The sequence below is a fragment of the Sitophilus oryzae genome, unplaced genomic scaffold (assembly GCF_002938485.1).
Source record: "Sitophilus oryzae breed Bouriz unplaced genomic scaffold, Soryzae_2.0 scaffold_1559_pilon_pilon, whole genome shotgun sequence".
In the NCBI taxonomy this organism is placed as follows: Eukaryota; Metazoa; Arthropoda; class Insecta; order Coleoptera; family Curculionidae; genus Sitophilus; species Sitophilus oryzae.
Window position 1 is genome coordinate 530168 of NW_022146235.1, and position 17250 is coordinate 547417.

Here is a 17250-nt window from a genome sequence, read left to right on the forward strand (position 1 = left end):
CATCAGTAGTACTTTCTAATCAGGGCTGTTACGAAATTTTACACTATCGCCATTCGGTTTGGTATTAAAATTTTTCAAGGAAAGCTGTTTACTAATTTTCTTAAAAATAAACAAAACATTTTTTTAAAAAATAAACAAATAAATAAACAAAACAGTTTATTTTTGTTTACCCTTTTGAGGGCTGTAACTTCCTCGAGAAGCATTTTAGGGCATATGTTCATAGGGACTTTTTGTCTTATTTTTATCTGTAGAATCAGCCACCAAAGTTAGATACGCTATTGTTTTGACACCCTGTATATTAATTGGATGTTATAAGCTATACATTTTTGTTGTCTTTTCTCCTTTAGGAGCTAGACTACATTGATTTTATAATAGATGGTCCCATTGGATTGCAAAGTGGCATACCAACGTTTATATGTTTCTATACAGCGTTAAAAACTTTAAATTTATTGATGACACATTTTAAATATATTTGAAAAAATACTATTTACGTTATTCCTATTATGAAATCTTTACAAAATAATATTTTTTCGTGTTTTTTACTTGTGCACTTTTGCTTTCTCTACCTATACTTTAATCAAACACTTTTAAGCTAATCTAAAATAGTCCTATTGTCTTGAAAACTTACTAGTTTCAGTTTCATTAGATATAAATTCTATATTTGTGGCCAAATGCATATACATATCTACTTCAACTGCTTTTCAAATATATAGATTTGGCCAACTAAGTTCTATAATATTCGCCTTATCCAATTGTATTTTTTATTATATATATCTTAATTTAAATATACATTTTGATAGGATTATTTTTGCATTTTATATATTTTTTAGAAGCACGAAGATTCGTAGTTGTCAGACATTACCAAATATGATAAGTTATATTATTTGGTCTATTTAAGTTAAGATATCTAAAATTTACCACTTGAATTAAATTATGAATTAACTACCACAGGCGGTTTGTTGCTAACTAAAGCCTATAAAAGTTTTAATAAAAGGATTTTAAAGACTTGTCTGAAATAAATTTTGAAAAATTTATAGCTCTACACGTAATAGAAGTAGCTCTTCTTATAGTATTTTTTAGACATAGTTACATGTGGTATATGGAGTAACATCGCTTTTTGGGTAGGTATGCTGATTTTTAGGGGCACACTCTGAAAAGAACGAAACAAGATCTGAATAATTTTCACCTAAAATCCCAAAGAAAATAGGTATTTTATAAAACTAGGTAGTCTACACATATGGCCAAAATTATTGCATATAACGATATATTTATTTTATTTTGGACCTAATATGATAATTAAAAATCTAAGTGCAACTAGGCTGTTATTATAATAATTTTATTTCATAATGAGTGAAAATCAACAAAAACAAATTTCATTTTAAACAGAAAATATTGAAAACAAGTTTAATTATTTCTGACAACTAATAGTCTGTATTGCCTCCTCGAGCCTCAATGCAAGCTGTGAGACGACGTGGCATGCTCTCAATTAAGTTGTCCAGAAGATGTTGAGGTATGGCTTCCCATGTTTCGCGCGCAGCAATTTTCAATTCATTTAAGGTACGGGGGGATCATTCCTTTTAGCAATATGGCGTTTTAGCATGTCCCAAGCGTGCTCGATCACATTCATATCTGGAAACATCGGTGGCCACCACAGTTTTCTTATACCCTCTTCCTCACAAAATTCGCGAACCGCTAAAGTGCGATGGGGAGGAGCATTATCGTCCATGTAAACAAATTCATCCCCCACTGCCCGTCGAAATGGACGCACAATAGGCTCTAAAACGTCTCTAAGATATGAGACACCTGTCATTGTGCCATCAATAAAAACAAGAGGAGTTCGAACTCCGTCCATTATACCTGCCCATACCATAATGCTTCCCCCTTGGAACGGGACACGGGCTTGAGTTGCATTCAAGCGTGCTCGTCTTCCAGATGCTCTCCAGACCAAAGTTCGTCGCGAGTCTGACACTAGGCCTATTCTTGTTTCATCACTAAACATGACGAAATTCCAATTACATAGGTCCATTTGCTCTCATCTCCTCAGCCTATTGTAGTCGCGTAATTTTGTGCTGTAAATTAAGCTTCGGAACACGTAGAGGCCTCCTTAAATGTAATCCTCTGTCATGGAGTCTTCTTGCTATGGTCTTTCTTGAAACATTTACTCATTCAAGGCGAGCTAACTCATTTTTAATAGCAGTACTAGAAAGCAGGGGATTGCGTCGTGCAATTAGGGATATTTGACGGTCTTGCACAGCAACAGTAACTCCCTCTCTACCTCTTCCAGGCCGGTCTGTAACCTCGTTTCTCTCCTTGATTTTTTTTAATATTCGCGAAACATCGCTTTGCTTAACTTCTACAATTTCAGCTATTGCAACTTGCCGGTAGCCCTGTTGAGACAGTGTTGCTATTCTGACTCTATTAAACTGTGAAATAATGTTTCTAGGCATTTTAAGGCCAAAACAATGGTCAAATTTCTTCTGAAACCTAAGAGACCACAAATTGAAATGTGCAAGAATTTGTAATAATATTGGGACTGAACGATAAACATTGTTTACCATATCCATTTTAACAAAAAAATGTTTATTACAGATTGTCAAAGCTATGTATAAAAAAAGATTGTTTAAATTCCTTTCCGTATATTTTTAAACGATATATGCAATAATTTTGGCCATGTGTGTATCATATCATCACTGTAGGTATATTGGAAAGATTGTGTAAGAAAATAAAAAATAAAGTTTGATTCAATAAGAATTACTAAAATACCCTTACTATTTAACACATTGAGACCATTTTCTAGGCTTATTAACTGGACATTTAATCTTTCTTCTCGTCTTCGGGATCCTTTAGCGTATGCCATTGGGCTATGGGTCGGCGTGGTGAGGCCAACATGTCCGACCAATGACGTAGCTCCGTTCCGCTTGCATTATAACCCAGTACCACCTTTCCGATTGGTTCCGATGTGCCAATTCTGTCATAGTCCACCACCGTAACCACCAAGTTTACTTTCTGAAAATACAAAAATCTTTACTAACGGGATATATTAATCTTAGTGTGATATAACAATTGATAGATACAATATCCTATCACAATAGCATTGTGGTGGTAGATGTTTTTTACTTAAAATAGTAAGGGATAGGTTAGAACAAGATCAAAATTTAAAAGATAGAACAAAATTAAACATAGATAGTGTTTGGATTTGCTGAAACTTTGTGTTAAAACTACTCATTTTCAATTAAATAACGAATTTTTTCAACAAGATTTCGTTATGGCGATGGTATCACCTCTCCCTCCTTTGCTAAGTAATGTTTTTATGGAAGATTTTGAAAATAATACAATAAATAGTTTTTCAGAAAATCCTGTAAAATGGCTGCGTTATGTTGATGATATTTTTGCAATATGGCAACATAAGGTTTCTGAAATAGACATTTTCTTGGATTATACAATAAATACTCGCGAACCAACCATAAAATTTACTTTAGAAGTAGAGAGAGATAATCGTTTGCCATTTCTTGACGTTTTAGTGTCAAAGTTACAAAATAAACTAATTTTAGATGTTTACAGAAAACCCACAAACACAGACAGATAAAGTAAACGCCACGAATGTTTGGGAGTGATTCATCGCTTGATGAAGTTAGAATCGACACGCGCGCTATCATTTTTACATTAGAAACGTAAATTTGTACCGCAGACGTAGGTTTTTAAAGGCCCGGTCTAATCATCTGCCTGCGCTCCTCCTACTTATTCTAAAATGTTAGCGTGATTGACAAAGACGATACTATATCGCGTTTCTTTGATTGATTCGTTTTTGTGCGTCAGTCCATTGGTGTGCTTGCAGTGCGACTAATGGGGCATTCCATTTTATATTTATAACCAAATATATGTTTTGACAAGACTTTGATAGTTAAAACAACAAATTACAACAGATTGAATATTGATTATTATATGACTTGAAACACCACGGCACTGGAATTAAGTTTTTTGTGACCTTGAACAGATTAGTTCACATGGTAGCGACCGATGAATCACTCCCAAACATTCGTGGCGTTTACTATACTTAAATTTCACATCTAATCACAGTATAAGTGTAAAAAAGGTGATTTAAAAAGTTTATATGATAGGGCAAAAATAATATGTTCAGACGACAATTCACTAAGCAGAGATATAAACCACATAAAAAATACATTAATAAAAAACGACTATCCACCATTTTTTATGGACAAAACATTAAACGAAATACAAACCCCCCCCCAAAAAAACCAAAGCAGATTGATTCGGAAGCAAATAGGCAACATTTTTTAAAAAGATTAATAATGTAAGAAGTTCTTTTAGAAAAAAGAAACTAGAAAAAGTTTTATAAAACAATAATGTAGCGTAAAACAGCACATTGATCAACACAAACTGGCCTGCACCTGCTCAGAACATGTGTTAGAGAATTAAGCGTCTGTGAGGGCTTTCGTCGTTTTAGTCCATATGTTTGCTATATTTAATATAAATCTTTTATCTAACACAAATATACCAATACCCTACCTGTATTTGTTCAAAGGGTACTTCGAATGTGAACGACTCGTTATAGTATGGATTTAGCGTGCACTTTTTAATGCTGGTCTTCTTCTTTTTGAGTCTTTTTCCATTTTGCATCAGAGCAATTTTGACGTAAGGATCTGAAACATAATTTGTATTAATAACTAACCGTTCTCCAATCCAGTGTGAGTACATTTCAATCTACCCCTATCCCTGGTTAGAGGTTTTGCGATTGAATAATTTGTATTTCTTTAGAGAAGTTTATACTTGGAATTAAAGTATTGAGAAAGAGAAAGAATAAGAATATAAAGAAAATTTTAGGGAAGTAGCTTTTGAAAGATTGATTTAGAAACAAATGGTAGAAATCAAGTAGAAATGTAATTGTTCATTGATATTAAATATCTTTAAAAAACAGCAGGTCTAGTCGTGACTGACAAGTTAAGAAACAACTCAAAATTTAAGTGAGGATGCAGTCAATATTCACCACACAGGCTAATAAAACTACTTTTTCAAATTTGTAAAGGTTTCGAGAATTTTAGGGATTAGGATTTTAGAATCAGGGATCAGTCAAACTGTCCTGATGATGGGAATAAGATTCTCGAAAGCTTGACAAATTTGAAAAAGTAGTTTTATTAGCCTGTGTGGTGATTATTGACTGCATCCTCGCAAATTTTGAAGTATAATTAGCCGAAAAGCCAAAAGTTTGTTAACTTTTTCGACTAATTGAAAATTACTACCACTAATTATGACGTTCTGAATGCTTACATTAAAAATAGGTGAACAAACTTCTACGCTAATTGAAACCACTAATTTATTCCACTAATTGCGAGGTTCTGAATCAAGCTTTAGTATGTAAGCATATGACATAAATTAGACAAAACATCCCCCTTTACAACTTCATCTGTCATGTTAAGAAATGAAAGTAAATAATAAAGCGCCTCTCGTCTTTGTTCGCATACTAAAAACTTCAATTAATACCTGTATATATTTTTAATATCTCTTTTAAATTGACATTTTTTTAAAATTTTTTTGAATAAAACGAATTATAAAATTTCAATATATTTATGTATATTTGTCGTAGGTATGAAAAAAGTAAAATATATAATGGACAAACGCTTACTTACATTTCAATAAAATTTTTACTTTTAGTTTTGCAATCCAAACGCAATATTTCTATTTCACAAAAATAAAAATATCCGACAACACTAAAATCAATGAAACTTCCGCGGCTGACAACGAAAACTGAAAAATATAACAGTACTTTTTGTTTTGAACCTGCATATCAACATTACGCTGTACTATTATGTTTTTGTGAATTTTAATATTTTAACATAATTTTAACTATTTCTGACAATAACTAACTTTCATAGCTAACTTTTAGATATCAAGATGACATTTTAGGCGGTAACTGACATATATGTCATAATATTTTAATTTTAAATATGTATGTAATACAGTTTAAATTAATATAAAGCTGTATGCTAAGAAAAACATTTATACATTCACAAAATACAACAAAGTCTAATAATGTAGTTTGAAATTAATGAAAATTGAATTAAAATTAAAAAAGTTAAGCGCCCTAACCCCTTGTGTCAAAATTAGATGATTAAATTTTCGCAATTTTTACACCTTTGATGACCAGTGGCGCCTCTAGTGTTTGTTCGGGCGGTTAGTCTTTCACTCCCGCGTTTTTACTACTTTATAGCCATTAAAGAAAAAGTTCTAAAAGGGGTATATTTTGTGATAAATTAGGATCGATTCACATATTCAATTCGTTTCTATCACTTCTTGTTTCACCGGAAATTACTACAACTTTTGAATTTTAAATGACACCCTCGGTATTTTTTTACTACTTTATTCCATAGAAAATGATACTCTGAGTAGAATGCCTAGTACAATATTTAAATATTGAGATCGCAATCGCAGGTTAGAGTCTTGCGCAGCGATTTAAAAATCGCAATTTCAATTACGACTGGAGAATCGCGCAGTTTTGTTCATCTCTAATGAATGTTGTTAACCTCAGGTAATTATTGTCTAGCGGGATATAGGCATATACATATAACTTAAATTTTACTCAGTGTTCCCTATTTAACTCCGTGTGCTGTTCCCGTGCCGTAAGAAAAAGACAACATAACTCAGCTCCATATTAATGCTGCATAAGTCTATTTCACCCGGATATGGATTGAACTGCGATTGCGCCAAACTCCGATTGATTGTTGTTTTAGATCTGTTTGGATTACTTTTTATTTGTGCGCGTAAAAGAGCGATTTTGTTTAGTTTATCGTTTCCAACTATTTTTTGATATTTTTCAATTTTTTTTTTATTTTTGATATTATGATAATGTGTTATAAATAATAAAAAATAAAATTGAAGGTTAGGTGAAATGTCAGTCAACCATTTCCCTTTAAAAACACCGACCAATGAAAACTAAGAAAACTTCTTCAGGTTAGGCATGCGCAGTTAAATGAATATCCGGGTGAAGTAGATTTGTACAGAATTTCATATTTCTCTTTCACTGTTTGCGCTTCACTTTTTAGAGATTAGGCTGAGTATAGGTAGTTATATGTATATGGATATAGAGGGCTTTAGGACAGAAACTTTGACCTCGGTAATTATTAATAGTAGAGAAAAACCTTTATACATAAATATAACAATTTGTCCGCAAGCTCTATGGTTAATATTCTCCGAGTTACAGCCGAGAGCCATTCTTAGCAGGATACCTGATACATCCTCAGAACTACTTTATCGTCTTACCAGATAAGCCTCCCACGTCCATTTTCTTCAGGTTCTTAGCTTCCAGAATAACAACGGTCAATTTTCCAGCGGTGGGCACGTATCGCAAAGAAAAGCATATATCTCCCAACTTATTATCCTGTAATAGTTTATGGTAGAGTAAGCTGAATTCAACTGCCACAAGGGCTTAATCACGCCTAACTTTGCTTGCGATGTTATCCATTGAGTAGGCAAAAAATTGTTGGAATTAATGTCATCTGTTTAAAGACATTAAATATATGTTTTATTGTTTCACCAATAAACAGAATGTGCTAGAGTTTGCTAATTCTTACTGCACATATTTTGATTTTTTTTCTTATAATTTATTAATTTTAAATAGAATATTGCTGCAATTTATACGCAATGGTATGTTATTTATTTTGTAAATGATAAAAATATAATCATAAGTTTTATCGCGGGTAATTTGCTTGGTACCGTATGATCGAAAAGTTGCGTCAAAGAGAATGACAATCGATAATAATTTTGATGAGGTCAATCTCTAGACGTCATGCGTCATTTACTATAAATTGACATAAAACTTCTAAAAATTTAACAATAATTTATAGAAATATTAAAAAAGGATATAATGTTTCCAGATGCATAAGTCTATTTCAGAAAAAAAAATATTTAATTTTAAACACCATTTAAAAATCATTTTTGTTCTCTTTTGCAAGCGCCATTAAACTTGATATCTAGGGCTTGACCTCGCTAAAATTATCATCAGCCGCCTTTGACGCAGTTTTTTTTAGATCGTATGGTATTATTTCATAGTTTCTTCTTGTATTTTTTTAAAACAAGAAAAATAAAAAATTTTAAATTCTATTGGTGACTCAAAAAAGAGTGAATGGATCGGGATGATTTTTGTTAAATGGATCACTCTGTATATTGTTGTTTTTTTTTTGCTTCCTTTCTGACCATTTTTTCATAATCCTAAGATATTATTAAATATGTTTTGATTCAAAGATATTAATAAATAAATAAAAAAACATATTTTTCGGCCTTTTTTAAAAAAAATATTAAAAATACTACTATATTACTACAGTTAGGTACTACTATAGTAAACTACTTTTCTATAAATGTCATATAATCTTTAAACATACAGGGTGTTAAAAATTATTAAACAACATTATATCTCTCTCTCCAAACTTCCTAAAATATAAAATAGATTTTCTGCGTTTTTTTAAAATGGAATACCCTGTATATTATTTCTTTGTTGATTTGGGTTGGTGGAGAATTAAAAAATGATTTTTTTTTGTATTTAAAATGTTTTAACATTTTTAGCGGTTTCGCAAATATTCGCATTTTAATTACATATGGCTCCCTTAAACAGTAAAATGTAAAATACCAGACAAAAATGATTAGGTGGCTTTGTTAAAAAATTACTGTTGAAAAGCCATATTATACCCTGCTGGCAAGCGAAACCTTGGGTCGGCGTTTACATGTATAGGAGTGAATAGCTATGGTGGCAATCTAGTAAGTCGGAGAGAGCAAAAATACGAAGTATTTATTACCTAATCACTTAATCTGGCGCTAGACTCCATGCGCTTGGGAAAATACTTGCCTTCTGTCTTTATTCAGTACATCTTATTTTACTAAGCGTGTTGACCGTACTCTTCGTACACACGAAAATCGGCACCCAAGCCCAAAAATGCCGACCCTAGTATGTAATATCCTATTACGAATATTCGCAGAACCCTTAAAAGTTTTGAAATACTTTAATTACAAAAAATGCCATTTTTTAATTCACCATATAACAAAGAAATAGTATACAGGGTGTTCCGTTTAAAAAACGTAGAAAACCTATTTTATATTTTAGAAAGGTTGGCATATTATTTTGAAGTAAGGCAGACCAACTATAGTAACTATTTTATAGTATCGTTCTGATTTCAGTACATTCTTGTATTTTTAATATTTTTTTTTAAAATGCTGAAAAATATTTTTTTTATATATTTATTAATATCTCTGAAACTATCGAAACATATTTAATAATATCTTAGGATTATATGTAAAGTAATCAGAAAGGAAGCCAATAATGTAATAATATACAAGGTGTTCCATTGAAAAAAAAATCATACCACTCCACTCTACTCCGACTCTGTATTTTCTATCGGTAACAAGTTATCAGTGAAATGTGAGTTAAAAGGGAGATGTTATAAATATAAATACATAATTATTATAATCCCAACAATTTTAAAACCGTCAAACAAAAAATTGTCTGAACCATTAATTTTTTATGTTATTATTTGAAAAACACAAAAGTATTGTTAGTTTCGAACAAAGTTTCAATTAATGGATCATTTAATAATTATATTTGACTGATGTTATTCCTCATACATCTTACTATTATATTTTTTGTGCAATTATATTTTTATGAGTCGATAACGTCAAATATAATATTATGCATTAATTTAAACAATTAAACAATAAGAATTGAAACACAAGTAGATTGACACTGAAACAAATAGGTAATAATAAAGAAAATGTGGATGAAAGTACATAAAGTATAAAAAATGATAATTTAAATTAAAGAAAAAGAGATAAACTGGACACATCGCATGCGCAGTCAAGAAAAAGTTGTGATCAAGCTATGGGGAAGTGTTTTCTTCATACAACACAAGGGGGAATGGTAAACATTTTGATATATTTAGAGTTTCGAAAATCGTTTGAGAACTAAACATCTTAAGTAGGTTAAATAAATGAGTTTTTTTTAAATATGTTTTGCAGCTTGCAAATTACATTACATCATATCATACGTTACATAGATAATATAACTAAAAAAATAGAAGTGTGTGAAATAAATGTAAAATAAATAACTTAAAAAAGTAATAAACAGAATATTAAAGCATCTTCTTCTCTTAATAACATTCAAGTCGTTCTCCATATAACATCATATCTTTTTCCTAGAAATATCTGGTCAATATATAAAATTAATCTGACATACCTTGCAAGTTTCTGAAGGTCAACTTTCAGTGAATAAAACCTACACTATTCAGGATTTGTCTCTGTGAGTAACACGTGAATTTTAGACACTCTTCGAAATATTTTTATTGCGTCTTGAAAGGTTTAATCTGTGGGTTTAATCGAACTCCTGCTTCGTGGAACAATAACTAAGTCCTAAAGAATTATGTGCAGACGGGGCTTGACATAAAATGTATTATCGTTGATTGAAGAAATAGGAAGATGCGCAACCTTATGGACTATTTCGGGGCACAAAATCTGTCTGACATGTCGCTGGCGTTACCGTCAGCACAGATTATACAGATTATAATCTTTGTTTTTTCTTTATTGTTTTTCGTGGTTTGGTTTGCGAAATTTTTTTTTCGTGGTTTGGTTTGCCATTTTCGGAATAGGGCACTAGTTAGGTGACTAGTTTGCGCACATAGCACTCCCACTTATGGCCTCTAAAATTGTGCACAGCGCCTGACCGGCACAGTTATTAGAGAGATATCGGAGAACCGAATAGCGTGATCCAGTATTTACGCGTACCTTATCATGGTTACGATATGCGCGAGTCAACGCAACACCCGCTACTAACGTTACCGCCTGACGTAATTTGCGGATCAATTACACCAAGCGCTCTTTCTAAATAACCTCTGATTACGTTTAAAAATTGCTTAAATGGGCATGTGCGGTTATTTGACAACCGGAGCTGGCCGGCGCGCGGCGAGATCTTTTATTTTAGGTTATGTTTGAATTGTTTTGAATTATTGCCTTAGTTTTATTAGGTAATTTGATATTTAAGTAGCTGGGATTAGTTTTAATTAAATAAATATGGCCCAAAATATGGATTCCACCTCTTCCAATACTAAAGAACCTATAAAGAGTCTTAGGTTTACAGCAGATGGCGACTTAGCCCTTCTAAGAGAATTTGTTGCTTGTTGTCCTAAACCCATTGGCAGACGTTGAACAATAAAGCACTGGAAATAAGCACTTTAGCCCTTTTATTTCAAAATACCTAGTAAACAAAACAATTTCAAAGTTTTAAATTCAAAGTTAGCTTAAGTATAAATCTCTAAATTCTTTCCGATCCGATAACTATAAAGGAAGAGAGTTAACACCACCTCACGTAAAGGAAATAACACCTGGCCTTATTAACGTCCATGCACGCTATTCGGTTTAGCGATATCTCTCTATTACGCTGTTTATTGTTATTTTACGCGAGTTTATTTTTACGCACAGGAAATTTGACTCGTTTGCACATCGTCATAAAAAACAATTTTCGTACCACGAATTAGGGACAAGATTTTTATCTGTATACTTATAGGATACCTAATCTGTACCGTCAGCTTGTCCGAGAATTCCGAGATTTAGTATAGCTCTGCGCCGCGCCGCTGCGTGCTGATAGTCGTTTACAGCGCAGCGGATAAAGAATACTGTGCCGTAGTTCTGCTTTCAGTCGACAGGGTGAGTGGTTGCCGGAGGCATTGTTGCCAGAACTACTGATTAATCCGTAGATTTGCGGATTGTGGGTCCAGTACTACTAAATAATAATACGAATTTTCTTTCATTAAACATAATAAATTAATATAATATTATATGATTAATCAAAGAACGGCGTCCTAGTTGGATTGGAAATGTAGATCGCTATTATTTCTTATGTATAATGCTATTATTTCTTATGGTAAATGTTAATCGCTATTCCAAGGCGACTAAACGAGTTTTTTCGATCATACGACATATTCAGTACCTATAAAAGAATTATTATTTTTGTTGTTAATTCTATGTTTAACACGAATACATTTTCAATGCATAAACGTGGATTTTTCATCCAAAGATATTTTCGTCAAACGTATTATAGATATTATACATTTTAATATGGCAACTGTCGCTTTCAGATCCACGCCATCTTTGATATGCCTGCGCTAATCGAATTAGAGAAAATAAGTGTTTTATGCGTTGACCGCAGAACGATTGGTGTCTCCACCGTACAACAATTGTGACTTAAGGGGAAATCAAATCAGCTTTATCACGAATTCGCTCATTAGGTTGCGTATCTTCTCATTTCATTCAATCAACGGTATTCTGATTACCTCACAGAAAGCCTTTAGTAGACGTAAAAAAGGTAGGAAATATTTTTTTTAGTAGAACTATAATGGAACCTTTAATTACCTTGCAAACTTAAAAAAAATGAAAACAATTTTTTTAAATAAAAATAATCCTTTGATAGAAATTCCGTATAGCCGTATAGGCTTAAAACTAATATATTTTTGTTTAGTAATGCTACTTAAAATATTTAATTCTCGTTTCATATCATAATCATAGTTAGATTGAAGGATCGTTATACATAACACTATCCATCTTCAGTAAGATACTGTATGATCGAAAAAAACTGCGTCAAAGACGGCTGAGGAATGACAATCGATGATAATTTTAGCGAGGTTAATCTCTAGACATCATTTACCTATTATAAATTGACATAAAACTTGTCTATTATTATATAAAACATTTCTAGACTATTTTTTTCTCAAATTTTACACTACACCATTTAAAAATCAATTTTAGCCAATATAAAAATAAAATACAACCTTCTTAAAGTCAACTGGCAGGAAATTGAAAAATAAAGAAAAGTACGGGCCAAGTAAATCTAAGTAATCTACGGCTTGACCTCGCCAAAATTACCATCGATTATCATGCCCAGCCCTCTTTGACGCCGTTTTTTTTTTCTATCGTGTGGTATTTATTGTATAGCAAATATATTTTTGTAAGTTTTACACTGATAATTGCGATTCACAACAAATTACACATTGCGCATAATAAATACATTTATTATGAATATTTTAATGTGCAAGTCTTTGTGAAAGTTAGTAGACAAGTTGTGTTAATTGGTATGTTTGTTAGAACTAAATCGTATCTAAAATTTCTGTCTGCATTGTTATATATTCTTTGAATATAATTTGTTATTGTGTTGGTTATTGTTTTCTTCATGGACACCCAGCTCAGCCCACCTCTAATATTCCTGTACGAAAGTGATCACACTTACAGCGAATAATGTTACAGCTAATTTTGCTAATATTTGGTTAAAATTATGAATAAATAATATTTAAAATGATATAAGATTGATAATAAGTATGGTTAATTATACAATATGAACCAAACTGAATCATGAATACCTTAAAATATACAGGGTGTCCCAGTATTTCGTGGACATAGAACTACTTCGTATTTTTGGAATCAAAATGACTTCATTGAACACAATTTATCTCTATACAAAAGTGCTTCGTTTGTCCGTTAGGGGGTATCCAATTTAATAAAAAATAAACACATTTTTTCAGATACTTTAAGAACCGTTTTTCGGTTTTAAATGAGATTTTGGGCGTCTATGTTTTGCTAAGTGCTTTAACATTTCACTTCAACAAAAATCAAGAAAAATGACAAATTTGACAGAGGGACAACAAGTAAAAATTTTATTGTCATTTTTATTTTGATTCAAAGTAAAAACTGAGACCGAAGTCAGATTTCACCTAAATCAATCGAAGAAAATCTTATTGACAAGCTCTTTACAGGGTGTCCCAGAAATAAGTGCAGAACTGGTAGTCTATTTCGGCTCTACAAACACGCCTCTGAAGTTTTTTTGCGAAAAAAAATTGTTGGATATTTTATGTTTTTCTTGACATTTTCCGGGAAATTTAAAAAAACCTTTTTAGTGCCACTTGTTTATTTACCTAGAGAGATTTCTCTACGTGTATCTAAACCTTGCAGTGTTGTCACCTCCTAAGTTATCCATATTCAACATATTATTTGTTTTCACTGTAATTTTAAATTTGCACACAAAAAAATTAGGAGTATTAATTCTAATCATATCAGTTTCTATTACGAACAATTCTAGAAACAAACCACATTAGTTATTTTTACCCATACCACGTTTTTATATTTATTTTTAACTACATATACTTATATTCTTAACATTGTCATATTATGATGTAGTTTCATTAAAAAAAAATATTCTTTTAAATATTTCGTTTGTACTTACCATTTCAACCTTTCAATGAGAACCAAACTGGGTAAAATTATTTTTATGAGGTTTACGAAAATCATGGTTATACCGCTAAATATCTTTATTTAGAACTAAGTTTAATAAAATAATTCACCATATTAGTCATACCGAGATCACATAAAAGAAAACATCAACATGTTTATCGGAATTCACTATTCGGAACATCGACAAAATCAGACAAATAAACCATATGCAAACGAAACACAACAAATCACTCCAGGGATTACAGATTTCACTAATTAGGTATAGCATATACTTCTTTTTACTATCTGGCAACACAGGGCGTTAAAATATGCTAAAAAAACCTGGTCAAAACCATTAATAGCCGGTTATTGCCAGCGGTTCTCAAAATGTTGCCATTATTTTTTTAAATTTTCAAAGTTAAATAACTCCATTTATACTTTAAAAGTGGTAAAGAGAAAAAAAATCTTTTCAGCAGATCTACTGCCTCTTAAAATATCTGCACTTATTTCTGGAACACCCTGTTTCTCTATGTTTAGGTCTGTTTGATTTTGTTTATTACTTTTTCCTTTATAAAATATTATATTTTGAGATCAGTTTGGTCTATATTGTATACTATAACAGCATTTATGTATAGAAAAAGTTGTAAAGAAAAATAGTGTGACACGAAATTTAAAATTATTAAATATTTAGTACGATAACTAATATATCTAATAATATCAATTTCTAACACAGTACTCTAAGATCTATGGCAGTTTTTGAGGCAAGTTTTGTATAGAGAAAGAGCAGATATTGAGATAAAGACTAAGTAAATTTACTAATGGAAAAAACTGGTGGTAGACTAAAATCTAAGAGAAAAAATAAATTAGTATGTATAAGTACCTTTCTGGACAACGAGGGATATCCAACAATTTGTGTTTTTTTTGTTACCAACAACTAACAAGGATTATTAGTTTCAGCCAATGCAAAACCAAGACCTCATTAGATATTATTATAACTGAATATATAATTTTATACAACGTGAATTTTATTCATTATAAATTTGAAGTTTGGATTCGTAATATTACCTATTAACTCGAGCATTTGGTTTTATACCAGGTGGTCCAATTTTAACTTAACAAATTTAATAAGTGATGATAAAGAGTAACCCTTAGACTGTAAAATGTATACCGGGTTTGTGCGAGTGGAGATATAATATTATAGAGAAATTATTTTATTCAGAATTATATTTTTGGTCAATTGTAGTTTTGGCCAATAACGCTTTATAATAATATACTTAAGGTCTCTATAAAACTAGCCTTTACTCCAATAGGAGAGTTTTGCCTAATGCAATGGACAATTACAGTGCAACGTCTTATGTCGGAACAGCTAATTGTTCTATAAAGATCTATTCCGATTAGCGAATCCGGTGTTTAACCATAGTAAATTATTGTTATTTTTAATATAAAATTCAATTGAAGTGATTAAAAAGTACTCTCTCAATACAAAAAGAAATGCAACGAAGTTACAATTAAGGAATAAATAATAAATCAAATTCAATACAAATTTCACTGGTTTGAAATGACGCGTAGAAAATTGTGACGTCACCTATCAGAAATTGACTGAATAGTTGACAGAGGGCGCGGAAAAACTCTCTTAACTCAAGAAAACTTGTTCTCTTGAAAAATTCGAAAATTTCTCTTGGATCTATTTTCATTCAACCAAGTGCAAGTTACTTTGTTTTAAGATAATAACAAAAATACGCTAGGAAGTACTCCATTCAAGAAGCATGGCCATTTTTCCAATAGCTAAATACTCTTTTGATGAATAATAATAACGACACGCAAAGACGATGACGAAGGATGGTATATACAACCAGTCGGAAGTCCGATCTCTCACGTCGCATTTGATAGGTCGCACATCATATTACGCACGGGTTTTGTTGCTTGGAGTTTTCCACTTGGAATTTTGCATAATTCGCTTTTTAAACGCATATCATAATATAACAAATTAGTGATCGTTATTAACATGTATTTGTCATTTTTTATGGACAAATTTTAGGATATATGGATTCTTTAAAGGAGTTTCTAAAAAAATGGAAATTAGAGCATTTATTTGCTTTATTTGAAGGTAAGAGACATTTACCTAATACACCTGTTTAGATAATGCATGCCTGACTATAGATAGAATAAGAATATAGGTATCGATTTTTTTATGCAAACAATTACAAAAATTTTAGAATTTCAAGTCGTATTAAAAAATTGAAATATGTGACCAAAGCTTGTAATTTTAATAATTTGTATGCTTTACTTTGATTAATCGTGATTTTTTTCGTAACATTTTTTTTGTAATTTGTAGAGCTATGAACCACCCCAAAAAATACCAAGGAGTGAAGAAGCAGAAATAACTACCTACTATCGAGGAAAATAATATCACTTTACTTACTACAGACTAGGAAAACCTAATTTATCAGAAAATAATATACCTCGTAATATACCTGTATGCCTGTATATGATGTATAGACTTCTCTTAGATCAAAACAAATTTTAGTTGAGTCAATGGTATTCGCTATTGGTTTAAGAAAAGTGTCTCTTTAATCAAGAAATGTCCCTTTTCAATCAAGAATTTTTGTATGAATCAAAGAGACTATTGTTCTTGTAGCAAGAACTTCTTTGCATATTAATTTTGGGTCAAGAGTGAAATACTTTGGATAGATAGATTCTTCTATTCTCTAAAGTAATTTTTTAAAGCTTACGAAAAGAGAGTTAATGCTTTGGGCAAAGAGTTCTTGGCCCTATTGAAAAGCGCCAATCTTTTGGGTCAAAGTCATATTCATTTCGACTGATAGATCCTTTTTTTCAGTGAAGGAATGGTAAGAATTGAATCGGATCACAATGCGAGTAGTTCATTAATTAAATCGCGTGATTTGGTTCACTAAAATGAATCGTAATGCACATCACTACTTTGACAGTCAGAAATGCTCATCGTCATAACTCACATATTGGTTTTGGACTCTTTTTTTA

General features: G+C 31.4%; 1 protein-coding gene across 4 annotated transcripts in view; it reads right to left on the minus strand.

Moving 5' to 3' along the window:
* Window positions 1-184: 184 nt before the first annotated feature.
* Window positions 185-17250, minus strand: part of LOC115879032 (synaptotagmin 1-like) — a 99200-nt gene continuing 82134 nt past the window's right edge. For 3 of the 4 annotated variants that reach the window (XM_030895663.1, XM_030895665.1, XM_030895662.1), the window contains exons 8-11: window positions 7276-7393; window positions 4528-4661; window positions 2770-3006; window positions 185-1150 (exon numbers count right to left, since the gene is read on the minus strand). In XM_030895663.1, the coding sequence (XP_030751523.1) occupies window positions 2815-3006; window positions 4528-4661; window positions 7276-7393 (444 nt within the window). In that variant the 3' untranslated portion in view covers window positions 185-1150; window positions 2770-2814. The remainder of the gene's footprint in view (window positions 1151-2769; window positions 3007-4527; window positions 4662-7275; window positions 7394-17250) is intronic. The other variant, XM_030895664.1, reaches the window with a different exon arrangement.